This window comes from Mustelus asterias, unplaced genomic scaffold, assembly GCF_964213995.1.
Source record: "Mustelus asterias unplaced genomic scaffold, sMusAst1.hap1.1 HAP1_SCAFFOLD_794, whole genome shotgun sequence".
Lineage (NCBI taxonomy): Eukaryota > Metazoa > Chordata > Chondrichthyes > Carcharhiniformes > Triakidae > Mustelus > Mustelus asterias.
The window spans coordinates 105,988-133,298 of NW_027590741.1; the positions used below are offsets into that span (position 1 = coordinate 105,988).

General features: G+C 54.5%; 1 protein-coding gene across 1 annotated transcript in view; it reads right to left on the reverse strand.

Annotated features, from left to right (window-relative positions):
• The window catches only part of LOC144487444 (very long-chain specific acyl-CoA dehydrogenase, mitochondrial-like), a gene marked incomplete at its 5' end in the record, with an annotated part of 82,928 nt that overhangs the window by 4,074 nt on the left and 51,543 nt on the right, over nt 1-27,311 (reverse strand). The window contains 8 exons of the mRNA XM_078205520.1: nt 472-547; nt 12,409-12,481; nt 13,632-13,704; nt 14,879-14,951; nt 20,023-20,120; nt 21,221-21,322; nt 25,343-25,405; nt 27,170-27,256. Of these exons, the coding sequence (XP_078061646.1) occupies nt 472-547; nt 12,409-12,481; nt 13,632-13,704; nt 14,879-14,951; nt 20,023-20,120; nt 21,221-21,322; nt 25,343-25,405; nt 27,170-27,256 (645 nt within the window). The remainder of the gene's footprint in view (nt 1-471; nt 548-12,408; nt 12,482-13,631; nt 13,705-14,878; nt 14,952-20,022; nt 20,121-21,220; nt 21,323-25,342; nt 25,406-27,169; nt 27,257-27,311) is intronic.

Here is a 27,311-nt window from a genome sequence, read left to right on the forward strand (position 1 = left end):
GAAAGGCCTCCTTCTGCACTGTATGGATTCTATGGATTCTTCACACAAAGGGCAGCGGGAATGTGGAACCCTCCCTCTTCCCCCCTGTGAAAGAAAAAAGCAGGCGAGACTGGAGGAGGTGGGGGGTCCGAGTGAGATTGGGAGGGTTGCGAAGGTAACAGACGGCGCAGCTCAGGGGGCAGGAGATGGAGTTACAACAGATCAGCCATCACGGAGGAGATGCTGGAAGGCTGTTGAGTGGAACAGTCAGGCTCCGAGGGCGACCAGGGCGGGGGTGAGGGGCTCACCAACAGATGAGGGAACGCAGAGAAGGTTCCGGGTGGAGGGGGGGGGGGGGGGGGGGGGCGGAGGTTCCAGGTGGAGGGGGTCGGAGGTTCCAGGTGGAGGGGGGCGGAGGTTCCAGGTGGAGGGAGGCGGAGGTTCCGGGCGGAGGGGGGAGAAGGGGGGGTGGGGGTGGTTGAAAGTACTAACCTCGATGCACCAGGTCTCACACAGTAGTTTCTCGTGAAGGGCTGTTGCGTGGCCCTGGCTCAGGGAACGGGAAGCCCTGCGAACGGGAAAATAAACCCAACAACAACATCAGGCAAAGGCGGTCGCGTAACCGAGGCAAAGAGAATCAAACCACAAACACACAGAGCCAGACACAGAGGGTAGAGGTGGAGAGATTCTTTCCACTTAGAAAGGAAGCTAGAACTAGAGGGCACAGCCTCAAAATAAAGGGGGGTCAGTTTAGGACAGAGTTGAGGAGGAACTTCTTCTCCCAGAGGGGGGTGAATCTCTGGAATTCTCTGCCCACTGAAGTGGGGGAGGCTACCTCGCTGAATATGTTTAAATCACGGATAGATGGATTCCTGATCGATAAGGGAATTAAGGGTTATGGGGATCAGGCGGGTAAGTGGAACTGATCCACTTCAGATCAGCCATGATCTTATTGAATGGCGGGGCAGGCTCGAGGGGCCAGATGGCCTACTCCTGCTCCTATTTCTTATGTTCTTATGTTCTAAGATGGGCGAACAGTTCAGCTGGAGACCCTTCTTCGGAGAAAGTGGGGGGGAGACCGCTCGGCCCCGCTGTGCTGTCCCACCACTCAGTTCGATCACTGACTGATCCGAACCTTAGCTCCATCGACCCCACCCGAATCCCATCACCAATCCCCTTGTCCACCACAGGGCGACCAATCTCAGTTTTGACATTTTCCAATTTCACCCCCCCCTCAAGCCCAAATCTCGACGGCAGATTTCTTGGGGTGAGGGAGAGGGTTCTAGATTTCTGCTCCCCCCCTCCCCGTGTGTGAGGAGGTGTTCCCTGACTTTACCCCCATCCCTGAGCGACCTGGTTCCAATTGGAAGGTTCTGAACCCTCCCCCTTGCTCTCTCTCACCCTGGCGCTCCCCCCGCCCCCGTTCTCTCTCCCCCTCCCACTCATGCCCCTTTCCCCACTCGCTTCAACAAGAACAGAGAACAGTACAGCACAGGAACAGGCCCTTCGGCCCTCCAAGCCTGCGCCGATCACGTTGTCCTATCCAGACCCACCGCCTGTATCCCTCCATACCCCGTCTATTCATGTGTCTATCCAGATAAGTCTTAAATGTCGCTAACGTGTCTGCCTCAACCCCCTCACTTGGCAGTGCATTCCAGGCCCCCACCACCCTCTGTGTGAAACACTCCCCCCCCCGCACATCTCCACTGAACCTTTCCCCCCCTTATCCTGAACTTGTGCCCCCTGTAATTGTCATTTCTGCCCCTGGGGAAAAGCTTCCAACTCTTCACCCTATCCACACCCCTCATAATTTTATAAACTTTGATCAGGTCACCCCCTCAGCTTTCTCTCCTCAATCCTCCCCCCACCTCCCACTCCCTCCCTCCTCTCCCTCCCATGCCCCCCTCGCCACTCAACCCTCTCCCCCTTTCTCCCATCCTTTTCAGGGGTGGACGGGTCGGTTGAGTTGTGCGGGTTGAGTAAAAGCAAATCACTGCGGACGCTGGAATCCGAAACCAAAAAGGGAAAACGCTGGAAAATCTCAGCGGGTCTGGCAGCATCTGTCAACAGAGAAAAGAGCTGGCGTCTCGAGTCCAGATGACCCCTTTGTCGAAGCTTTCTCCGAGGGTCATCTGGAACTCGAAACGTCAGCTCTTTTGTCTCCTTGACAGATGCTGCCAGACCCGCTGAGATTTTCCAGCAGTTTTTTTTCCTTTAGTGCAGGTTGAGTGTCTCCCCTCAGAGGCTCCCCAACGAGGGTCTACGAGGAGGGCCCCACGAATCCCCGCCCCCCACACCCCCGAAATATCAGCCTCCTGTCAGGCAGGGCACGCACGGTGGCACAGTGGGTTAGCACTGATGTCTCGCAGGGCCAGGGAACCCAGATTCGATTCCCGGCTGGGGAGGGGGTCACTGCCTGTGAGGACTTTGCACGTTCTCCCCCCGTGTCTGCGTGGGTTTCCTCCGGGAGCTCCGGTTCACCCCCCCCCCTCCCTCCCCAATAGTCCGAAAGACGTGCTGTGGCATTGGGCCGTGCTAAATTCTCCCTCGGTGTTACCCGGACAGGCGCCGGAGTGTGTGGGCGACGAGGGGAATTTTCACAGTAACTTCATTGCGGTGTTAATGTCAGCCTTACTGGTGACACGAATAAAAACCTCTCCGTCACCCGAACAAACAAAAAGCAAAATACCGCTGGGGATCTGAAATAACAACAGAACAGAACAACAGTAGGTTCTTTACGCAGAGAGTGGTTGGGGTGTGGAATGGACTGCCTGCTGTGATAGTGGAGTCAGACACTTTAGGAACATTTAAGCGGTTATTGGATAGGCACATGGAGCACACCAGGATGATAGGGAGTGGGGATAGCTTGATCTTGGTTTCAGATAAAGCTCGGCACAACATTGTGGGGCCGAAGGGCCTGTTCTGTGCTCTACTGTTCTATGTTCTAACATGAAAACAGAAAAAGCCAGCAGGTCCCGGCAGTCTCTGTGGAGAGAGAGGAGAGGATTAACCCTCCCAGCCGTGTGCCTCTGAGCTGAGGAAGAGTCACTTTCCGCTCGCGACGTTAACTCTTGTTTCTCTCTCCAACGAGCCACTCCCGCATATCGGCAGCACTTTCTGTATCTCTCAGACTGCCGCCTGCTTCCTCACCGCCTGTGTGACAGAAGCACCCTCTCTCTCTCTCTCTCCGCTTGGCGCTTGACAGGAGGGAAAGTTTCTCCTCAACATCACAAACAGGGTATGGTTTCAGATGCTCTGCTGCCACGCTGCAGATTTAGAGTCAACAGTTTCGATATTTCAATGTCCTTCCCCCTTCCACACCATTTAATATAGAACATAGAAAAACTACAGCACAAACAGGCCGTTCGGCCCACAAGTTGCGCCGGTCATGTTCCTACCTACCTAGGCTTATATATAGGCCTACCTATAACCCTCAATCCTATTAAGTCCCATGTACTCATCCAGGAGTCTCTTAAAAGATCCTATCGAGTTTGCCTCCACCACCACTGACGGCAGCCGATTCCACTCACCCACCACCCTCTGAGTGAAAAACTTACCCTTGACATCTCCTCTGTACCTACCCCCCAGCACCTTAAACCTGTGTCCTCTCGTAGCAGCCACTTCCACCCTGGGAAAAAGCCTCCGAGAATCCACCCGATCTATACCTCTCAACATCTTATACACCTCTATTAGGTCTCCTCTCATCCTACGTCTCTCCAAGGAGAAAAGACCGAGCTCCCTCAGCCTATCCTCATAAGGCATGCCACTCAATCCAGGCAACATCCTTGTAAATCTCCTCTGCACCCTTTCAATCTTTTCCACATCCTTCTTGTAATGAGGCGACCAGAACTGAGCACAGTACTCCAAGTGGGGTCTGACGAGGGTCTTATATAGCTGCATCATTATCCCCGGACTCCTAAACTCAATCCCTCGATTGATAAAGGCCAGCACACCATACGCCTTCTTAACCACCTCCTCCACCTGCGGGGCCGATTTCAGAGTCCTCTGGACCCGGACCCCAAAATATGAACCCATTTTGTCCACAGACCCAGCACGGTGCATTGTGGACTCTACCAGTGTCCTTACAACGGAATCTGACTTTAACAGTGTAATAAGCCAACCTCTCCACTCACCATTCACACTCACTAACCTCCCTGCCAACCAGCCAGGTTCTAACACACAATCCCGACAGTACAGGAGGAGGCCATTCGGCCCATCGAGCCTGTACCACAATCCCACCCAAGCCCGTACCCCCACACAATTACCCTGCTAATCCCCCTGACACTAAGGGGCAATTTAGCATGGCCAATTCACCTAACCCGCGCATCTTTGGACACTAAGGGGCAATTTAGCATGGCCAATCCACCTAACCTGCGCATCTTTGGACACTAAGGGGCAATTTAGCATGGCCAATCCACCTAACCTGCACATCTTTGGACACTAAGGGGCAATTTAGCATGGCCAATCCACCTAACCTGCACATCTTTGGACACTGAGGGGCAATTTAGTATGGCCAATTCACCTAACCCACACATCTTTGGACACTAAGGGGCAATTTAGCATGGCCAATCCACCTAACCCACACATCTTTGGACACTAAGGGGCAATTTAGCATGGCCAATCCACCTAACCTGCACATCTTTGGACACTGAGGGGCAATTTAGTATGGCCAATTCACCTAACCCACACATCTTTGGACACTAAGGGGCAATTTAGCATGGCCAATCCACTTAACCCGCATATCTTTGGACACTAAGGGGCAATTTAGCATGGCCAATCCCCCTAACCTGCACATCTTTGGACACTAAGGGGCAATTTAGCATGGCCAATACACCTAACCCGCACGTCTTTCGAACTGTGGGAGGAAACCGGAGCACCCGGAGGAAACCCGCGCAGACACGGGGAGAATGTGCAGACTGCACACAGACAGTGACCCGAGGCGGGAATTGAACCCGGGTCCCTGGCGCTGCGAGGCAGCAGTGCTAACCCACTGTGCCACCACGGTTCTCTGGGCCATTCTCCCATTCAGGCCAATCCTCGCCCTATTGCTCTCGTGAACACAGCTCTGCCCGGCTGCCTGCATTGTTGTGCTGCAGGAGGAAGCCATTCGGCCCATCCTGTCTGCACTTGCTCTCCAAACGAGCATTGTAGCTTTGTGCTTTTCCCCGTAAACCCTGCTCATTATTTCCATCCAAATAATGCCCTCTTGAATGCCCCGAGTGAACCTGGCCCCAGCACACTTCCAGGCAGCGCATTTCCTGGTTTCACTGATTAGAACAGTGAATACAGGAGTTGGGACGTCTTGTTGAAGTTGTACAAGACATTGGTAAGGCCACACTTGGAATACTGTGTACAGTTCTGGTCACCCTATTATAGAAAGGATATTATTAAACTAGAAAGAGTGCAGAAAAGATTTACTCGGATGCTACCGGGACTTGATGGTTTGAGTTATAAGGAGAGGGTGGATAGACTGGGACTTTTTTCCTCTAGAGCGTAGGAGGCTGAGGGGTGACCTTATAGAGGTCTATAAAATAATGAGGGGCACAGATCAGCTAGATAGTCAATATCTTTTCCCCAAAGGTAGGGGAGTCTAAAACTAGAGGGCATAGGTTGAAGGTGAGAGGGGAGCGACACAAAAGGGTCCAGAGGGGCAATTGTTTCACACAGAGGGTGGTGAGTGTCTGGAACGAGCTGCCAGAGGCAGTAGTAGAGGCGGGTACAATTTTGTCTTTTAAAAAGCGTTTAGACAGTTACATGGGTAAGATGGGTATAGAGGGATATGGGCCAAACGCGGGCAATTGGGACTAGCTTTGGGGTTTAAAAAAGGGTGGCATGGACAAGTTGGGCCGAAGGGCCTGTTTCCATGCTGTAAACCTCTATGACTCTATGATTCCAGACCCCAAACTGTCATTTGACGAGAGGCGAAGTTGGTTAGGATTATATTCACGAGAGTTTCGAAGAGAGGGGGATCTCATAGAAAGTTACAAAATTCTAACAGGATTAGGTAAGGTGGATTCAGAAAGAATGTTCCCGATGGTGGGGGTGTAGGGGCTGGAGGAGGTTACAGAGATAGGGAGGGGGTGTAGGGGCTGGAGGGGGTTACAGAGATAGGGAGGGGGTGTAGGGGGCTGGAGGAGGTTACAGAGATAGGGAGGGGTGTAGGGGCTGGAGGGGGTTACAGAGATAGGGAGGGGGTGTAGGGGGCTGGAGGAGGTTACAGAGATAGGGAGGGGTGTAGGGGGCTGGAGGAGGTTACAGAGATAGGGAGGGGTGTAGGGGGCTGGAGGAGGTTACAGAGATAGGGAGGGGTGTAGGGGGCTGGAGGAGGTTACAGAGATAGGGAGGGGTGTAGGGGGCTGGAGGAGGTTACAGAGATAGGGAGGGGTGTAGGGGGCTGGAGGAGGTTACAGAGATAGGGAGGGGTGTAGGGGGCTGGAGGAGGTTACAGAGATAGGGAGGGGTGTAGGGGGCTGGAGGAGGTTACAGAGATAGGGAGGGGGTGTAGGGGCTGGAGGGGGTTACAGAGATAGGGAGGGAGTGTAGGGGCTGGAGGGGGTTACAGAGATAGGGAGGGGGTGTAGGGGCTGGAGGAGGTTACAGAGATAGGGAGGGGGTGTAGGGGCTGGAGGGGGTTACAGAGATAGGGAGGGGGTGTAGGGGCTGGAGGAGGTTACAGAGATAGGGAGGGGGTGTAGGGGGCTGGAGGAGGTTACAGAGATAGGGAGGGGTGTAGGGGGCTGGAGGAGGTTACAGAGATAGGGAGGGGGTGTAGGGGCTGGAGGGGGTTACAGAGATGGGGAGGGGTGTAGGGGGCTGGAGGAGGTTACAGAGATAGGGAGGGGGTGTAGGGGCTGGAGGAGGTTACAGAGATAGGGAGGGGGTGTAGGGGGCTGGAGGAGGTTACAGAGATAGGGAGGGGCGTAGGGGTTGGAGGAGGTTACAGAGATAGGGAGGGGGTGTAGGGGCTGGAGGAGGTTACAGAGATAGGGAGGGGGTGTAGGGGCTGGAGGGGGTTACAGAGATAGGGAGGGAGTGTCGGGGCTGGAGGGGGTTACAGAGATAGGGAGGGGGTGTAGGGGCTGGAGGGGGTTACAGAGATAGGGAGGGGTGTAGGGGCTGGAGGAGGTTACAGAGATAGGGAGGGGCGTAGGGGTTGGAGGAGGTTACAGAGATAGGGAGGGGGTGTAGGGGCTGAAGGAGGTTACAGAGATAGGGAGGGGGTGTAGGAGCTGGAGGAGGTTACAGAGATAGGGAGGGGGTGTAGGGGGCTGGAGGAGGTTACAGAGATAGGGAGGGGGTGTAGGGGGCTGGAGGAGGTTACAGAGATAGGGACGGGGTGTAGGGGGCTGGAGGAGGTTACAGAGATAGGGAGAGGGTGTAGGGGCTGGAGGAGGTTACAGAGATAGGGGGAGGGGTGTAGGGGCTGGAGGAGGTTACAGAGATAGGGGGAGGGGTGTAGGGGCTGGAGGAGGTTACAGAGATAGGGGGAGGGGTGTAAGGGCTGGAGAGAGATATCCAGAGATACGAGTATCTTTTTCACTTCATTAAAATCCCTCATTATTTTGTCCACCTCTCTTCAATCTGCCCCGAAACCTCTCTTCCTCTAAGGAGAGTTGGCACGGTGGCACAGTGGGTTAGCCCTGCTGCCTCACAGCGCCAGGGACCCGGGTTCAATCCCAGTGGCACGGTGGCACAGTGGGTTAGCGCTGCTGCCTCACAGCGCCAGGGACCCGGGTTCAATCCCAGCGGCACGGTGGCACAGTGGGTTAGCGCTGCTGCCTCACAGCACCAGGGACCCGGGTTCAATCCCAGCGGCACGGTGGCACAGTGGGTTAGCGCTGCTGCCTCACAGCACCAGGGACCCGGGTTCAATCCCAGCGGCACGGTGGCACAGTGGGTTAGTGCTGCTGCCTCACAGCGCCAGGGACCCGGGTTCAATCCCAGCGGCACGGTGGCACAGTGGGTTAGCGCTGCTGCCTCACAGCACCAGGGACCCGGGTTCAATCCCAGCGGCACGGTGGCACAGTGGGTTAGCGCTGCTGCCTCACAGCACCAGGGACCCGGGTTCAATCCCAGCGGCACGGTGGCACAGTGGGTTAGCGCTGCTGCCTCACAGCGTCAGGGACCCGGGTTCCATTCCCGGCCTTGGGTCACTGTCTGTGCGGAGTCTGCACGTTCTTCCCGTGTCTGCGTGAGTTTCCTCCGGGTGCTCCGGTTTCCTCCCAGTCCGAAAGACGTGCTGGTTAGGGTGCATTGGGCCGTGCTAAATTCTCCCTCAGTGTTACCCGAACAGGCGCCGGAGTGTGACGACTAGGGGGTTTTCACAGTAACTTCATTGCGGTGTTAATGTAAGCCGACTTGTGACACTGACAAATAAAGTTTAAAATTTGCGAACCGGCCCCGTTGCCCCAACATGAACATTCTCCCGGAATGTTCTGCTCCACAGGCTCGCCTAACTCCTGGACACGGCGTCGGGTTCACACCTCGGAGGCTTTCACAAGTAAATACAGAAAAAGCGGTCACAAGTCGGAAACCTTTGAGCGCGGAAAACGGCTCCTGAAGGGGAAAGAGCGGCTTCGCAAAGTCTATCGAGGTTGCGAATAAACATTCCATTCAGTCAGCGAGTCTCAAACCACAGCGTGAAGCTGCGTGGGAGGGAGGGAGAGTTGTGGACAGCGATCTGAGGCAGGCAGGTGGTGCAGAGAAAGACAAGGGCGTCTCCATTCACACTGCAGCCGGGTCTAATCCCCACTGCCGTCTGCTCAAGGGGCCAGAGGAAGACGAACCTGCACTGCTTCCCGAGCCTCTCTTTCACCACTGCCTCCAAAGGGCTTTCCAACGAGGCGGCACTTTTGAAAATTGTTTACTTGTTATAATCTCGGGAAATGGGGGCAGCAACCTGCGGATGATAGAACACAGAAAAACTACAGCACAAAACAGGCCCTTCGGCCCCACAAGTTGTGCCGAACATATCCCTACCTTCTCGGCCTACCCTCCATCCTATTAAGTCCCATGTACTCATCCAGGAGTCTCTTAAAAGACCCTATTGAGTTTGCCTCCATCACCACTGACGGCAGCTGATTCCACTCGTCCACCACCCTCTGTGTGAAAAACTTCCCCCGAACATCTCCCCTGTACCTACCCCCCCCAGCACCTTAAACCTGTGTCCTCTCGTAGCAGCCATTTCCACCCTGGGAAAAAGCCTCTGAGAGTCCACCCGATCTATGCCTCTCAACATCTTATGTACCTCTATTAGGTCTCCTCTCATCCTATGTCTCTCCAAGGAGAAAAGACCGAGCTCCCTCAGCCTATCCTCATAAGGCATGCCACTCAATCCAGGCAACATCCTTGTAAATCTCCTCTGCACCCTTTCAATCATTTCCACATCCCTCCTGTAATGAGGCGACCAGAACTGAGCACAGTACTCCAAGTGGGGTCTGACGAGGGTCTTATATAGCTGCATCAATATCCCCGGACTCCTAAACTCAATCCCTCGATTGATAAAGGCCAGCACACCATGCGCCTTCTTAACCTTATACTAACCTTAACCTTATACCTTCTCAATCTTATACTAAGATTGGCGGAGTTACGGTTTGTGATGATGAAGATTGCCAGAGAACACAGCAGGATAGAGATAGGCTGGAAAATTAGGCGGAGAAATGGTAAATGGAATTTAATCCGGACAAATGAGAGGTGATGCATTTTGGTCGATCCAATTCGGGTGGGAGCTATAAAATAAATGGCAGAACCATCAGGAACATCGACACACAGAGAGATCTGGGAGTACAGGTCCACAGATCCTTAAAAGTAGCAGCACAGGTGGAAAGGGTGGTGAAGAAAGCATGTGGAATGCTCGCCTTCATCGGAAGGGGTATTAAGGATAAAAGTTGACAAATTATGTTCCAGTTGTATAAAACGTTGATTAGGCCACGTTTGGAATCCTGTGTCCAATTCTGGTCACCGCACTACCAGAAGGACGTGGAGGCTTTGGAGGGAGTGCAGACAGGGTTTAGCAGGGTGTTGCCTGGTATGGAGGGTATTGGCTACGAGGAGAGATTGGGTAAACTGGGGTTGTTCTCCCTGGAAAGACGGAGGCTGAGGGGCGACCCGATAGAAGTTTCTAAAATTATGAGGGGTGCGGATAGGGTGAAGAGTTGGAAGCTTTTTCCCAGGGGCAGAAATTACAATTACAGGGGGCACAAGTTCAGGATAAGGGGGGAAAGGTTCAGTGGAGATGTGCGGGGGGGAGTGTTTCACACAGAGGGTGGTGGGGGCCTGGAATGCACTGCCAAGTGAGGGGGTTGGGGCAGACACGTTAGCCACATTTAAGACTTATCTGGATAGACACATGAACAGACGGGGAATAGAGAGATACAGGCGGCTGGTCTGGATAGGATAACGTGATTGGCGCAGGAGGGCCGAAGGGTCTGTTCCTGTGCTGTACGGTTCTTTGTTTGTTCTTTACAGGGAAACGGGGCAGCAATCTGAGCACAGCAGGATCCCAGGGGAATAATAACTTGATAAGCGACACTGGTTGAAGGATAGATATTGGCTCGAGGACACAGGTCCTGCTATTCTGTTCCAAACACCAGAGGGAGCAGCTGGGGCCCTGGTTTCACTGTCATGCTGACGGGGCAACTTGTCCAACAAGACTGCCTTCCCTCAATGCTGATCTCCTCTGGTGAAGGGAGCCAGTAACATGTCTCCGCTCATCTGAAACCCTCACTGATGCTGTTGTTACCTTGAGACTGGCGACTTGAGGATCCCAAAATTTTGAATGGACCGACCTCGCACTAAGTTGATCTTTCTCCACACCCTAGCTGTGACTGTAACACTACATTCTGCACTCTCTCCTTTCCTTCTCTATGAACGGTATGCTTTGTCTGTGCAGCGTGCAAGAAACAATACTTTTCTTTGTAAACGAATACATGTGACAATAATAAATCAAATCAAATTCTACCCTCTGTCAGCACGATGGCGGGAATGTTACGGCTGCTTACTCCGGCAGGATTTTCCCATCCCGCTGCCATGAATGGAGATTTGATTGGGAGCCAGATTCTCCGACCTCTCTGCAGCAGGAGACAATCTACCTTAACCCGCACATCTTTGGACACTAAGAAGCCATTTATCGCGGCCAATCCACCTAACCTGCACATCTTTGGACACTAAGGGGCAATTTAGCATGGCCAATCCCCCTAACCAACACATCTTTGGACACTAAGGGACAATTTAGCACGGCCAATCCCCCTAACCTACACATCTTTGGACACTAAGGGACAATTTAGCATGGCCAATCCACCTAACCTACACATCTTTGGACACTAAGGGACAATTTAGCATGGCCAATCCACCTAACCTACACATCTTTGGACACTAAGGGACAATTTAGCATGGCCAATCCACCTAACCTACACATCTTTGGACACTAAGGGGCAATTTAGCATGGCCAATCCACCTAACCTGCACATCTTTGGACACTAAGGGACAATTTAGCATGGCCAATCCCCCTAACCTGCACATCTTTGGACACTAAGGGACAATTTAGCATGGCCAATCCACCTAATCTGCACATCTAAGGATTCAGTAATCGTTAGAAATGAGACTGCGGAGTCTGCACATTCTCCCCGTGTCTGCGTGGGTTTCCTCCGGGTGCTCCGGCTTCCTCCCACAGTCCGAAAGACGCGCTGGTTAGATGCATTGGCCATGCTAAATTCTCCCTCAGTGTTACCCGAGCAGGCGCCGGAGTGTGGCGACTAGGGGATTTTCACAGTAACTTCATTGCAGTGTTAATATAAGCCTTACTTGCGATTAAACTTTAGGTGGATTGGCCATGCTAAATTGTCCCTTAGTATCGAAAGATGTACGGGTTACGTGGATTGGCCGTGCTAAATTGCCCCTCAGTGTCCAAAGATGTGCGGGTTAGGTGGATTGGCCATGCTAAATTGCCCCTTAGTGTCCAATGATGTGCAGGTTAGGTGGATTGGCCATGCTAAATTGCCCCTTAGTGTCCAAAGATGTGCGGGTTAGGTGGATTGGCCATGCTAAATTGCCCCTTAGTGTCCAAAGATGTGTAGGTTAGGGGGATTGGCCATGCTAAATTGCCCCTTAGTGTCCAATGATGTGCAGGTTAGGTGGATTGGCCATGCTAAATTGCCCCTTAGTGTCCAAAGATGTGCGGGTTAGGTGGATTGGCCATGCTAAATTGCCCCTTTGTGCCCAAAGATGAGTAAGTTGAGGGAATTAACTGGGAAAATATGAGGTTACAGGGATCACGCCTGGGTAGAACGATCTGGAGAGTTGGGGCAAGCTAGATGGGCTGAATGGCCTCTTTCTGCACTATGGGGATTCTATCCCAGTTAAAGTCGACGCTTGCAAAAAGAGGAGTGACAACAAGTGGAACAACTGGATGTGGATCATGCCAATGCTTACCGGGACAGAACCACCACCATGGCGTACAGGTCAATGGCACTGTCTGCCACCCTCTTCAGCAAGAACTGCTCATCTAGAAAAACACAAAGCACCAAAGTGTTAGCAGCTGTGCGAGGGGCCCCCGGAGACTGCCCCCAGAGGAGAACCTCCGACAAACCTCGACAAACTGCTGCCATTCTGATTGCCCAGATTTAGCAGACAATCCGAGCTGTCACTCACAGGGTCAGTGCTGAGGGAGTGCCGCACTAACAGAGGGTCAGTGCTGAGGGAGTGGCGCACTGTCAGAGGGTCAGTGCTGAGGGAGTGCCGCACTAACAGAGGGTCAGTGCTGAGGGAGTGCCGCACTGTCAGAGGGTCAGTACTGAGGGAGTGCCGCACTGTCAGAGGGTCAGTGCTGAGGGAGCGCCGCACTGTCAGAGGGTCAGTACTGAGGGAGTGCCTCACTGTCAGAGGGTCAGTGCCGCACTGTCAGAGTGTCAGTGCTGAGGGAGTGCCGCACTGTCAGAGGGTCAGTGCTGAGGGAGTGCTCCACTGTTAGAGGATCAGTGCTGAGGGAGGGAGTGCCGCACTGTCAGAGAGTCAGTGCTGAGGGAGTGCCGCACTGTCAGAGGGTCAGGGCTGAGGGAGTGCCGCACTGTCAGAGGGTCAGTACTGAGGGAGTGCCGCACTGTCAGAGGGTCAGTGCTGAGGGAGTGCTCCACTGTTAGAGGATCAGTGCTGAGGGAGGGAGTGCCGCACTGTCAGAGAGTCAGTGCTGAGGGAGTGCCGCACTGTCAGAGGGTCAGTGCTGAGGGAGTGCCGCACTGTCAGAGGGTCAGTACTGAGGGAGTGCCGCACTGTCAGAGGGTCAGGGCTGAGGGAGTACCGCACTGTCAGAGGGTCAGTGCTGAGGGAGTGCCGCACTGTCAGAGGGTCAGTGCTGAGGGAGTGCCGCACTGTCAGAGGGTCAGTGCTGAGGGCGTGCCGCACTGTCAGAGGGTCAGTGCTGAGGGAGTGCCGCACTGTCAGAGGGTCAGTGCTGAGGGAGTGCTGCACTGTCAGAGGGTCAGTGCTGAGGGAGTGCCGCACTGTCAGAGAGTCAGTGCTGAGGGAGCGCCGCACTGTCAGAGGGTCAGTGCTGAGGGAGCGCCGCACTGTCAGAGGGTCAGTACTGAGGGAGTGCCGCACTGTCAGAGGGTCAGTGCTGAGGGAAGGGACACAATTTGAAGTTTATTTTTACCCACCTACGATTCTCTTGCCGTGCTTCAACAACAAGTCTTCTGTGCAGCCACCAAACTTCTCGATTGCTTTCACCAGCTGGAAGATAAAAGGCCAGCGTCAGCTGCACAGGAGGATGCCATTCACCCCCCTCTCAGCCTGTCCCACCTGGTAATGAATCCGAGACCTGTACCTTAACCCCCATTCACCTCCCGTGACTGCATGAACCCTAAGTGGCTTTGTCTGGAATAAACCTAACGGAGACTTAAATCGAATGGCAGAGGGCGGCTGGGAATTGAGGGGGATTTGCTAAAATGGTGGTAATTTCCTGCTCAAATGCACCCCCCACCCTCCTGCCCAACTCCCCCCCATCCACCACGCCAATGATACAATGGGCAGAACTCCGTGTGAATAGAATTACAGAGTAGAACAATAGAACCCCGGCAGTGGAGGAGGCCATTCGGCCCATCGGGCCTGCACTGACAACAATCCCACCCAGGCCCTGTCCCCGTCACCCCATATATTTGCCCCACTCATCACTCTATTCTACACATCCCGGGACATTAACGGGCAATTTTTAGCATGGCCAATCCACCTAACCTGCACATCTTTGGACACTAAGGGGCAATTTTTAGCATGGCCAATCCACCTAACCCGCGCATCTTTGGACACTAAGGGGCAATTTAGCACGGCCAATCCACCTAACCTGCACATCTTTGGACACTAAGGGGCAATTTAGCATGGCCAATCCATCTAACCCGCGCATCTTTGGACACTAAGGGGCAATTTAGCACGGCCAATCCACCTAACCCGCACATCTTCCGACTGTGGGAGGAAACCGGAGCACCCGGAGGAAACCCACGCAGACACGGGGAGAACGTGCAGACTCCACACAGACAGTGACCCGAGCCGGGGATCGAACCCGGGTCCCTGGCGCTGTGAGGCAGCAGTGCTAACCACTGTGCCACCGTGCTGCCCCCACAGCACAGAACGGTTCTGTAGAAATAGTACAGCACAGGAAACAGGCCCTTCGGCCCTCCAAAATGTTAATTCTTTCTTTCTGCCCGTACTGATACCGTTTGTTCCGCGTCTCTTTCACGTGTTTTAATGCTACATGCTGACGTTCAGTTTGTTTCCCGGCCTTCCCAGGCTGGGAGGGAGTCCGTGCTGGCCCAGGGGATTGGTCCAGTGGATAGCCAAGTCCCTCCGCACTGTGACAGCTGATTTCAGGCCTGTTTGGCAGCAGCGTCACAAGCGAAGGTAAGGTACTCACCAGCTCCCCGCTGGAGTGCAGCTCTGGGTGTACACTGCTGCTCAGGCTCAGGCCTGTACCCAGCCCAGCCTTCCTGTAACAACAGAGGAGGCAAAAAGATCAGGGTTAGGGAGGAGGGAGCACGGCCTGCGGGACGGGACCGGCCATCATCCGGTGCGAGTTCCTCGACTTTCCGATCCTCTTCCTCGGCTCAAGCACGAACGCAGCCGCAAACATCCAGCACCAACCCTCAGCCCCGCTTGATTGTCCCCCCATCCACAAACACTCACTCCCTCCACCACCGACGCTCAGTAGCAGCGTGTGTACCATCTACAAGATGCACCGCAGCGACTCACCAAAGTCAGCACCTTCCAAACCCACCACCACTTCCATCCAGAAGGACAAGGGCGGCAGATACCTGGGAACACCCCCACCTGGAGATTCCCCCTCCGAGTCACTCACCATCCTGACTGGGAATTATATCGCCGTTCCTTCACTGTTACTGGGGTCAAAAACCTGGAATTCCCTCCCTAATGGCATTGTGGGTCAACCCACAGCACGTGGACTGCAGCGATTCAAGATGGCGGCTCACCACCACCTTCTCAAGGGGCAACTAGGGATGGGCAAGAAATGCTGGTCTAGCCAGCGACACCCAGGTCCCACCAATGAATAAAACCCAATGTCTGGCACCATTCTAACAGGATGAGAGAGTGTTTCATAGAATCATAGAATCCCTACAGTGCAGAAGAGGCCATCTGGCCCATCGACTCTGCAGCGGCTCTCCAACAGAATATCTTACCCATGTCCTCTCCCCTGCCCTATCCCCCTAACCGCATACATTTATCATGGCCAATCCACCAAACCTACACGTCTTTCGGACCGTGGGAGGAAACCGGAGGAAACCCTCGCAGACATGGGGAGAACGTGCAAACTCCACACAGATAGTAATCCAAGGCTGGAATCGAACCGGGGTCCCTGGTGCTGTGAGGCAGCAGCGCTAACCCACTGTGCCACCCTGGCGATGTTTACTAACTATCCACAAACCTCAAGCGCCTTGTCCTCAAAACAACACTTCTTGGAATGACGGCAGGACATGAGAAACATCACCAGGTCCAGTTAGTGTCAACTGATCAACTAATGCAGCATTTAGAATCCGTCCTTCCAGCTCGTCCAATCGGAGGTGGTTTTCACACTGCACTGGCTCTTTCTGGTTGTATCACAGCTTGGTCTGGGGCTCCTGCTCAGCCCAAGACCGCAAGGAACAACAAAGGGTCGTGAATGTAGCCCAATCCATCACGCAAACCAGCCTCCCATCCATTGACTCTGTCTGCACTTCCCGCTGCCTCCGGGAAAAGCAGCCGGCATAATTAAGGACCCCCCGCGCACCCCCGGACATTCTCTCTTCCACCTTCTTCCGTAGGGAAAAAGCTACAAAAGTCTGAGTCACGCACCAACCGACTCAAGAACAGCTTCTTCCCTGCTGCTGTCAGACTTTTGAATGGACCTACCTCGCATTAAGTTGATCTTTCTCTACACCCTAGCTATGACTGTAACACTACATTCTGCACTCTCTCCTTTCCTTCTCTATGAACGGTATGCTTTGTCTGTATAGGGCGCGAGAAACATTACTTTTCACTGTGTCCCAGTACCTGTGACAATAATAAATCAAATCAAATCAAATGATAGGCACACTAGTCAGCCAATTAGCAGCCAACGCACTGAGAAACCAACCTCTGATTGGACAATCTGGAAATTTAAACTCACAGGCAAGGTGGAAAGAAAAGGTGACCGGACAGGGGAGCAACAGGAGGTCACATCGATGGGGCGGGAGGGACCGTGGTAGAGGTCAAGGCTGAGAAATGTCGGGTTTGGGGGCATCAAGAGGGGTGAACACGGAGGAACAGAGAGAGGTGCGTGTGAGAGAGAGATAGGGGAGTGTGTGTTTGTGGGAGAAACGTGTGCTCACACACACTCCCTCATACAGTAATACCACTTGTGAGAAAGGTGAATGTGTGTGTGTGTCCCTATGTGTGCCGCACTGTCAGAGGGTCAGTGCTGAGGGAGTGCCGCACTGTCAGAGGGTCAGTGCTGAGGGAGTGCCGCACTGTCAGAGGGTCAGTGCTGAGGGAGTGCCACACTGTCAGAGGGTCAGTGCTGAGGGTGTGCCGCACTGTCAGAGGGTCAGTACTGAGGGAGTGCCGCACTGTCAGAGGGTCAGTGCTGAGGGAGTGCCGCACTGTCAGAGGGTCAGTGCTGAGGGAGTGCCGCACTGTCAGAGGGTCAGTGCTGAGGGAGTGCCGCACTGTCAGAGGGTCAGTGCTGAGGGTGTGCCGCACTGTCAGAGGGTCAGTGCTGAGGGTGTGCCGCACTGTCAGAGGGTCAGTGCTGAGGGTGTGCCGCACTGTCAGAGGGTCAGTACTGAGGGAGTGCCGCACTGTCAGAGGGTCAGTGCTGAGGGTGTGCCGCACTGTCAGAGGGTCAGTGCTGAGGGAGTGCCGCACTGTCAGAGGGTCAGTGCTGAGGGAGTGCCGCACTGTCAGAGGGTCAGTGCTGAGGGAGTTCCGCACTGTCAGAGGGTCAGTGCTGAGGGAGTGCCGCATTGTCAGAGGCTCAGTGCTGAGGGAGTGCCGCACTGTCAGAGGGTCAGTGCTGAGGGAGTGCCGCACTGTCAGAGGGTCAGTGCTGAGGGAGTTCTGCACTGTCAGAGGGTCAGTGCTGAGGGAGTGCCGCACTGTCAGAGGGTCAGTGCTGAGGGAGTGCCGCACTGTCAGAGGGTCAGTGCTGAGGGAGTGCCGCACTGTCAGAGGGTCAGTACTGAGGGAGTGCCGCACTGTCAGAGGGTCAGTGCTGAGGGAGTGCCGCACTGTCAGAGGGTCAGTGCTGAGGGAGTGCCGCATTGTCAGAGGGTCAGTGCTGAGGGAGTGCCGCACTGTCAGAGGGTCAGTGCTGAGGGAGTGCCGCACTGTCAGAGGGTCAGTGCTGAGGGAGTGCCGCATTGTCAGAGGCTCAGTGCTGAGGGAGTGCCGCACTGTCAGAGGGTCAGTGCTGAGGGAGTGCCGCACTGTCAGAGGGTCAGTGCTGAGGGAGTGCCGCACTGTCAGAGGGTCAGTACTGAGGGAGTGCCGCACTGTCAGAGGGTCAGTGCTGAGGGACTGCCGCACTGTCAGAGGGTCAGTGCTGAGGGAGTGCCGCACTGTCAGAGGGTCAGTGCTGAGGGAGTGCCGCACTGTCAGAGGGTCAGTGCGGAGGGAGTGCCGCACTGTCAGAGGGTCAGTACTGAGGGAGTGCCGCACTGTCAGAGGGTCAGTACTGAGGGACTGCCGCACTGTCAGAGGGACAGTGCTGAGGGAGTGCCGCACTGTCAGAGGGTCAGTGCTGAGGGAATGCCGCACTGTCAGAGGATCAGTGCTGAGGGAGTGCCGCACTGTCAGAGGGTCAGTGCTGAGGGAGTGCCGCACTGTCAGAGGATCAGTGCTGAGGGAGCGCCGCAATGTCAGAGGGTCAGTGCTGAGGGAGTGCCGCACTGTCAGAGGGTCAGTGCTGAGGGAGTGCCGCACTGTCAGAGGTTCAGTGCTGAGGGAGTGCCGCACTGTCAGAATGTCAGTGCTGAGGGAGTGCCGCACTGTCAGAGGGTCAGTGCTGAGGGAGTGCCGCATTGTCAGAGGGTCAGTGCTGAAGGAGTGCCGCACTGTCAGAGCATCAGTGCTGAGGGAGTGCCGCACTGTCAGAGGGTCAGTGCTGAGGGAGTACCGCACTGTCAGAGGATCAGTGCTGAGGGAGTGACGCACTGTCAGAGGGTCAGTGCTGAGGGACTGCCGCACTGTCAGAGGGTCAGTGCTGAGGGAGCGCCGCACTGTCAGAGGGTCAGTGCTGAGGGAGTGCCGCACTGTCAGAGGGTCAGTACTGAGGGAGTGCCGCACTGTCAGAGGGTCAGTGCTGAGGGAGTGCCGCACTGTCAGAGGGTAAGTGCTGAGGGAGTGCCGCACTGTCAGAGGGTCAGTACTGAGGGAGTGCCGCACTGTCAGAGGCTCAGCGCTGAGGGAGTGCCGCACTGTCAGAGGGTCAGTGCTGAGGGAGTGCCGCACTGTCAGAGGGTCAGTACTGAGGGAGTGCGCACTGTCAGAGGGTCAGTACTGAGGGAGTGCCGCACTATCAGAGAGTCAGTGCTGAGGGTGTGCCGCATTGTCAGAGGGTCAGTGCTGATGGAGTGCCGCACTGTCAGAGGGTCAGTGCTGAGGGAGTGCCGCACTGTCAGAGGGTCAGTGCTGAGGGAGTGCCGCACTGTCAGAGGGTCAGTGCTGAGGGAGTGCCGCACTGTCAGAGGGTCAGTGCTGAGGGAGTGCCGCACTGTCAGAGGGTCAGTGCTGAGGGAGTGCCGCACTGTCAGAGGGTCAGTACTGAGGGAGTGCCGCACTGTCAGAGGCTCAGCGCTGAGGGAGTGCCGCACTGTCAGAGGGTCAGCGCTGAGGGAGTGCCGCACTGTCAGAGGGTCAGTACTGAGGGAGTGCGCACTGTCAGAGGGTCAGTACTGAGGGAGTGCCGCACTGTCAGAGGGTCAGTACTGAGGGAGTGCCGCACTGTCAGAGGGTCAGTACTGAGGGAGTGCCGCACTGTCAGAAGGTCAGTACTGAGGGAGTGCCGCACTGTCAGAGGGTCAGTGCTGAGGGAGTGCCGCACTGTCAGAGGGTCAGTGCTGAGGGAGTGCCGCACTGTCAGAGGGTCAGTACTGAGGGAGTGCCGCACTGTCAGAGGGTCAGTACTGAGGGAGTGCCGCACTGTCAGAGGGTCAGTGCTGAGGGAGTGCCGCACTGTCAGAGGGTCAGTGCTGAGGGAGTGCCGCACTGTCAGAGGGTCAGTACTGAGGGAGCGCCGCACTGTCAGAGGGTCAGTGCTGAGGGAGTGCCGCACTGTCAGAGGGTCAGTGCTGAGGGAGTGCCGCACTGTCAGAGGGTCAGTGCTGAGGGAGTGCCGCACTGTCAGAGGGTCAGTGCTGAGGGAGTGCCGCACTGTCAGAGGGTCAGTACTGAGGGAGCGCCGCACTATTGGAGGTGGAGAGAGTGTTGATAGGACACAGCATTCGGATCTGAAAGGGAGAAAATGGAAGAAGCAGTTTCCTTTGGTGAGGAGATTAATCTGAGCACTGGGAGCAGGCTGGCGTCACTAACCTTCGTGCCCGTTTGCTAATCTCGGTGATTAGCAGGTTGGCATTCCCAACAGGATTCTTCAGCGCTGTTTGCAATCCTTTCAGATGATTCCCAGCAGTCTGTGTAATTAGGACCAAGACTATAGATCAGCCTCTGTGCGTCATTAACATCTTTCACACAAAAATATGCCCCAAAATGCTTCGAATACAGTGAAGAGGAAAGAAAATAGAGTTTTAGTCAGGGTCTTATGGTAGAATGTCCGGAATTTTTTGGAGTAGATACAAAGAGATAGGAGTTCGAATCCCCTCTGGTACAGAAGGAGGCCATTTGGCCCATTCAGTTGCACCAACTGAGCACCTTACCCAGACCCTATCCCCATAACCCATGTGTTTACCCCACTTATCCCTCCAACCTGCACATCTTTGGACACTAAGGCGCAATTTACCATGGCCAATCCCCCTAACCTGCACATCTTTGGACACTAAGGGGCAATTTAGCATGGCCAATCCACCTAACCTACACATCTTTGGACACGAAGGGACAATTTAGCATGGCCAATCCCCCTAACCTACACATCTTTGGACACTAAGCGGCAATTTAGCATGGCCAATCCCCCTAACCTACACATCTTTGGAGTGTGGGATGAAACCGGAGCACCCGGAGGAAACCCACGCAGACATGGGGAGAATGTGCAGACTCCACACAGTCACCCGAGGCTGGAATTGAACCCGGGTCCCTGGCGCTGTGAGGCAGCAGCGCTAACCCACTGTGCCGCCCTCACGGAGGTTCCACAGCTTGAGCAGGGAGGGGGAACAGTGGTGGGGTATGTGGATGGTTGGGAGGCAGGAATTCAAGGCTGTGACTGTAGGTTTGTTTATTAAAGTTTATTTATTAGTGTCATAAGTCGGCTTACATTAACACCGCAATGAAGTTACTGTGAAAATCCCCTAGTCGCCACACTCCGGCGCCTGTTCGGGTAATACTGAGGGAGAATTTAGCACGGCCCAATGCACCCTAACCAGCGCGTCTTTCAGACTGTGGGAGGAAACCGGAGCACCCGGAGGAAACCCACACAGACACGGGGAGAACGTGCAGACTCCACACAGACAGTGACCCGAGGCCGGGAATCGAACCCGGGTCCCTGGGGCTGTGAGGCAGCAGCGCTAACCCACTGTGCCACCGTGTGTGGAACCTCAGTCAAGAAAACCAATGTCTTCACCTGAATGCCATTGAGAGCGACAAAGAGTCGGAGAATATCGTTGGTTCCCTCAAAAATGCGGAAGATCCGAAGGTCCCTCATCACCCGCTCGACCCCAGCATCCTAACGGCGGATAACGTGGGTTAGAACACAGCAATAATCATCGCAGAGACCCCCACCTTCCAAACTCGCATCGCTGTGTTCAATCCCAACCGTGCTCTCACCCCCCCCGCCCCATCCCCAAATAGCTGTGTAACCCCCTCCCCTCCCACAGCACCCACGCACCCCCCCCACCCCACCCCCAAATACCTCTGTAACCCCCTCCCCTCCCACATCACCCACGCACCCCCACCCCACCCCATCCCCAAATACCTGTGTAACCCCCTCCCCTCCCACAGCACCCACATACCCCCACCCACACCCCCCCGCCCCAAGCCCAAATACCTGTATAACCCCCTCCCCTACCACAGCACCCACACCCCCACCCAAAATATCTGTGTAACCCCCCCCACTCCCACATCGCCCACACACCCCCCACCCACTCCCAAAATATCTGTGTAACCCCCTCCACACCTACATCACCCATACCCCTACCCACACCCCCCCAGCCGCACCCCCCCACCCAAAATATCTGTGTAACCCCCCCCCACTCCCACCCCCCACTCCCAAAATATCTGTGTAACTCCCTCCCCTACCACAGCACCCACGCTGCCCCACTCAGATTAATGGGATATTGAAAGATTAATTCAGGGGTATTGATCAGGGGCCTTGAGCGAATATAAATCCGGGACACGAGGGAGGGGATTTTCCAGCCGCCCTCGCCCCAAGACTGGAAAATCCCGCCCCATGTTAATGAACCTTTGCATGGCCTGCCTCCCGTCTGCTACGATTCCCGGGGCAGCGGGGGGGAGAGGGGGGACAGGAAAGTTCCGCCCTCGGTGTTCGTGGGTAGGAGGCAGAAATATGAACACACTGGTTATAGAATCACAGAATTCCTATAGTTCAGAAGGGGCCATTCGGCCCATCGAGTCTGCACCAACTCATTATAGATTTTTATTATAGAAACCCTACAGTGCAGAAGGAGGCCATTCGGCCCATCGAGTCTGCACTGACCACAATCCCACCCAGGCCCTACCCCCACATATTTACCCACTAATCCCTCTAACCTACGCATCAGGACTCTAAGGGGCAATTTTTAACCTGGCCAATCAACCTAACCCGCACATCTTTGGACTGTGGGAGGAAACCGGAGCACCCGGAGGAAACCCACGCAGACATGAGGAGAATGTGCAAACTCCACACAGACAGTGACCCGAGCTGGGAATCGAACCCGGGACCCTGGAGCTGTGAAGCAGCAGTGCTAACCACTGTGCTATCGTGCCGTCCATAGGGTTAGTACTGCTGCTTCACAGCTCCAGGGACCTGGGTTCGATTCCCGGCTTGGGTCACTGTCTGTGTGGAGTTTGCACATTCTCCTCGTGTCCGCGTGGATTTCCTCCGGGTGCTCCGGTTTCCTCCCACAGTCCAAAGATGTGCGGGTTAGGTTGATTGGCCATGCTAAATTGCCCCTTAGTGTCCTGAGATGCGTAGGTTAGAGGGATTAGCGGGTAAATGTGTAGGGATATGGGGGTAGGGCCTGGGTGGGATTGTGGTCGGTGCAGACTCGATGGGCCGAATGGCCTCTTTCTGCACTGTAGGGTTTCTATTTCTATCTATCTTTGGACACTAAGGAGCAACTTAGCACGGCCAATCCCCGTAACCTGCACATCTTTGGACTGTGGGAGCAAACCGGAGCACCCGGAGGAAACCCACGCAGACACGGGGAGAACGTGCAGATTCCGCACAGACGGTGACCCGAGGCCGGGAATCGAACCCGGGTCCCTGGCGATGCGTCCAGTGTGCTTCCTGAAACGATTTCCAACCGAGATGAGGAGAATTTGACAGTCAGGGTGTCGTGAACCGTTGGAATTCACCACCTGAGGGAGATCTTGGTGCTTGGGTGTTGAGAATATCGAAGATCGAGATCGATAGATTTGTGGACACGGCGGGTATCTCGGGTTAGAGCAGGAGGATGGGGTCGAGGTGTTAGATCAAGCATGGTCTTATTGAATGGCGGAGCAGGATCGAGGGGCTGAATGGCCTCCGGCTGTTTCCAAGTCCCTTTGTGACGGTTCATAGAACATAGAACAGTACAGCACAGAACAGGCCCTTCGGCCCACGATGTTGTGCCGAGCTTTATCTGAAACCAAGATCAAGCTATCCCACTCCCTATCATCCTGGTGTGCTCCATGTGCCTATCCAATAACCGCTTAAATGTTTCTAAAGTGTCTGACTCCACTATCACTGCAGGCAGTCCATTCCACACCCCAACCACTCTCTGCGTAAAGAACCTACCTCTGATATCCGTCCTGTATCTCCCACCACGAACCCTATAGTTATGCCCCCTTGTAATAGCTCCATCCACCCGAGGAAATAGTCTTTGAACGTTCACTCTATCTATCCCCTTCATCATTTTATACACCTCTATTAAGTCTCCCCTCAGCCTCCTCCGCTCCAGAGAGAACAGCCCTAGCTCCCTCAACCTTTCCTCATATGACCTACCCTCCAAACCAGGCAGCATCCTGGTAAATCTCCTCTGCACTCTTTCCAGCGCTTCCACATCCTTCTTATAGTGAGGTGACCAGAACTGCACACAATATTCCAAATGTGGTCTCACCAAGGTCCTGTACAGTTGCAGCATAACCCCACGGCTCTTAAACTCCAACCCCCTGTTAATAAAAGCTAACACACTATAGGCCTTCTTCACAGCTCTATCCACTTGACTGGCAACCTTTAGAGATCTGTGGATATGGACCCCAAGATCTCTCTGTTCCTCCACAGTCTTCAGAACCCTACCTTTGACCCTGTAATCCACATTTAAATTTGTCCTACCAAAATGAATCACCTCACATTTATCAGGGTTAAACTCCATTTGCCATTTTTCAGCCCAGCTTTGCATCCTATCTATGTCTCTTTGCAGCCTACAACAGCCCTCCACCTCATCCACTACTCCACCAATCTTGGTGTCATCAGCAAATTTACTGATCCACCCTTCAGCCCCCTCCTCTAAGTCATTAATAAAAATCACAAAGAGCAGAGGACCAAGCACTGATCCCTGCGGCACACCGCTAGCAACCTGCCTCCAATCCGAAAATTTTCCATCGACCACCACCCTCTGTCTTCGGTCAGACAGCCAGTTACCTATCCAATCGGCCAACTTTCCCTCTATCCCACACCTCCTCACTTTCATCATAAGCCGACCATGGGGGACCTTATCAAACGCCTTACTAAAATCCATGTATATGACATCAACTGCCCTACCTTCATCAACACACTTAGTTACCTCCTCAAAAAATTCTATCAAATTTGTGAGGCACGACTTGCCCTTCACGAATCCGTGCTGACTATCTTGGATTAATCCGCATCTTTCTAAATGGTCGTAAATCCCATCCCTAAGGACCCTTTCCATCAATTTACCAACCACCGAAGTAAGACTAACCGGTCTATAATTACCAGGGTCATTTCTATTCCCTTTCTTAAACAGAGGAACAACATTCGCCATTCTCCAGTCCTCTGGCACCATCCCCGTGGACAGCGAGGACCCAAAGATCAACGCCAAAGGCTCTGCAATCTCATCCCTTGCCTCCCACAGAATCCTAGGATACATTTCATCAGGCCCAGGGGACTTATCGACCTTCAGTTTATTCAAAACTGCCAAGACATCCTCCCTCCGAACATCTATTTCCTCCAGCCTATTAGCCTGTAACACCTTCTCTTCCTCAAAAACATGGCCCCTCTCCTTGGTGAACACTGAAGAAAAGTATTCATTCATCACCTCGCCTATCTCTACTGACTCCATACACAAGTTCCCACTACTGTCCTTGACCGGCCCTAACCTCACCCTGGTCATTCTTTTATTCCTCACATAAGAGTAAAAAGCCTTGGGGTTTTCCTTGATCCGACCCGCCAAGGACTTCTCATGTCCCCTCCTAGCTCTCCTAAGCCCCTTTTTCAGCTCATTCCTGATTCCATGGTTCGTTGCTCCAGCGATAAGACACCTCATGGACAGAAAGGCAAAGAACGCATCGGTTATGTGACACTGACCTTCATAAAGCCCATTCCGCCCATCAACTGAATACACTCATCGGTGACAGTCCAGGCAGCCTCCTGCAAAGAGATCGGGAGCGGATTCAGTGTCACCGTCACAGGATAATTCCACCTCTCAGGAGAGTGACCCACGTCCCCCACGAACCCCCCGCTCGCCCCTTAACCTCGCCATCGTGTCCCCTCGCTCGGGATTACTTCTGGAGAGTCAGAAGCTTTTCCCCCAGAGTGGAAGAGTCAACTCCTGGGGGGCACAGGTTTAAGGTGCGAGGGGCAAGGTTTAAAGGAGATGTACGAGGCAAGTTTTTTTACACAGAGGGTGGTGGGTGCCTGGAACTCGTTGCCGGGGGAAGGAGTGGAAGCGGATACGGTAGTGAGTTTTAAGGGGCGTCTTGACAAATCCATGAATAGGATGGGATTAGAGGGATATGGTCCCCGGAAGGGTAGGGGGGTTTTAGTTCAGATGGGGGCAGCATGGTCGGTGCAGGCTTGGAGGGCCGAAGGGCCTGTTCCTGTGCTGTAATTTTCTTTGTTCTTTGTTCCGGTATAACAGGAGAGTCAAAGGCGCTGGGGCAGAAGCGTGACTGTCACGTGGAGTGTCAGAGTTGATAATCTCAGTGCCATAACTGAGGGAGTGCCGCACTGTCAGAGGGTCAGTACTGAGGGAGTGCCGCACTGTCAGAGGGTCAGTAGTGGGTGAGTGCCGCACTGTCAGAGGGTCAGTACTGAGGGAGTGCCGCACTGTCAGAGGGTCAGTACTGAGGGAGCACCACACTGTCAGAGGGTCAGTGCTGAGGGAGTGCCTCACTGTCAGAGGGTCAGTGCTGAGGGAGTGCCGCACTGTCAGAGGGTCAGTACTGAGGGAGCACCGCACTGTCAGAGGGTCAGTGCTGAGGGAGTGCCGCACTGTCAGAGGGTCAGTGCTGAGGGAGTGCCGCACTGTCAGAGGGTCAGTGCTGAGGGAGTGCCGCACTGTCAGAGGGTCAGTACTGAGGGAGTGCCACACTGTCAGAGGGTCAGTGCTGAGGGAGCGCCGCACTGTCAGAGGGTCAGTGCTGAGGGAGTGCCACACTGTCAGAGGGTCAGTGCTGAGGGAGTGCCGCACTGTCAGAGGGTCAGTGCTGAGGGAGTGCCGCACTGTCAGAGGGTCAGTGCTGAGGGAGTGCCGCACTGTCAGAGGGTCAGTGCTGAGGGAGTGCCGCACTGTCAGAGGGTCAGTACTGAGGGAGTGCCGCACTGTCAGAGGGTCAGTACTGAGGGAGTGCCACACTGTCAGAGGGTCAGTGCTGAGGGAGTGCCGCACTGTCAGAGGGTCAGTGCTGAGGGAGTGCCACACTGTCAGAGGGTCAGTGCTGAGGGAGTGCCGCACTGTCAGAGGGTCAGTGCTGAGGGAGTGCCACACTGTCAGAGGGTCAGTGCTGAGGGAGTGCCGCACTGTCACAAGGCCCGTACTGCATCTCTCAGGTGGCTGTTAAAGATCCCATGGACACCATTCGAGTTTCCTGTGCACCATTTACCCCTCAAGCAACAACATTACCAGAAAACACATGAATGATAGTCTGGGGCAGAACGTGAGCTCAGTGCAGCTGTAATAACACAGTGTGGAACCTGGTCCGAATGCAATCACAGCGCTCCCCAGCTAACCACGTGTCCAGCACTTGGCCAATCGGATGCACAGTGACAACGAACTGTAGGCTTCTGGGGAGTTTTGACCAAACATTAGACCCTGTTCAGCCGCAGTAGAAACGGGATCTCCGATATGGTTTGAACGAGGTTACCGAGACAGAGAGCCCGAAAACGCGGGAACAAAGAGGCGGGAATGCTCACCGACGCAAAGATCTTGCTGATTGCGGCTTCGATCTGGAATTCCGTGGACCCCGAGTCCATGTTTGCACTGATCATGTAAGCCATCGACTGTGAAAAGGAGGAAGATAATTACTGTTACTGCTCACAAGGTATAGGAGCGGAA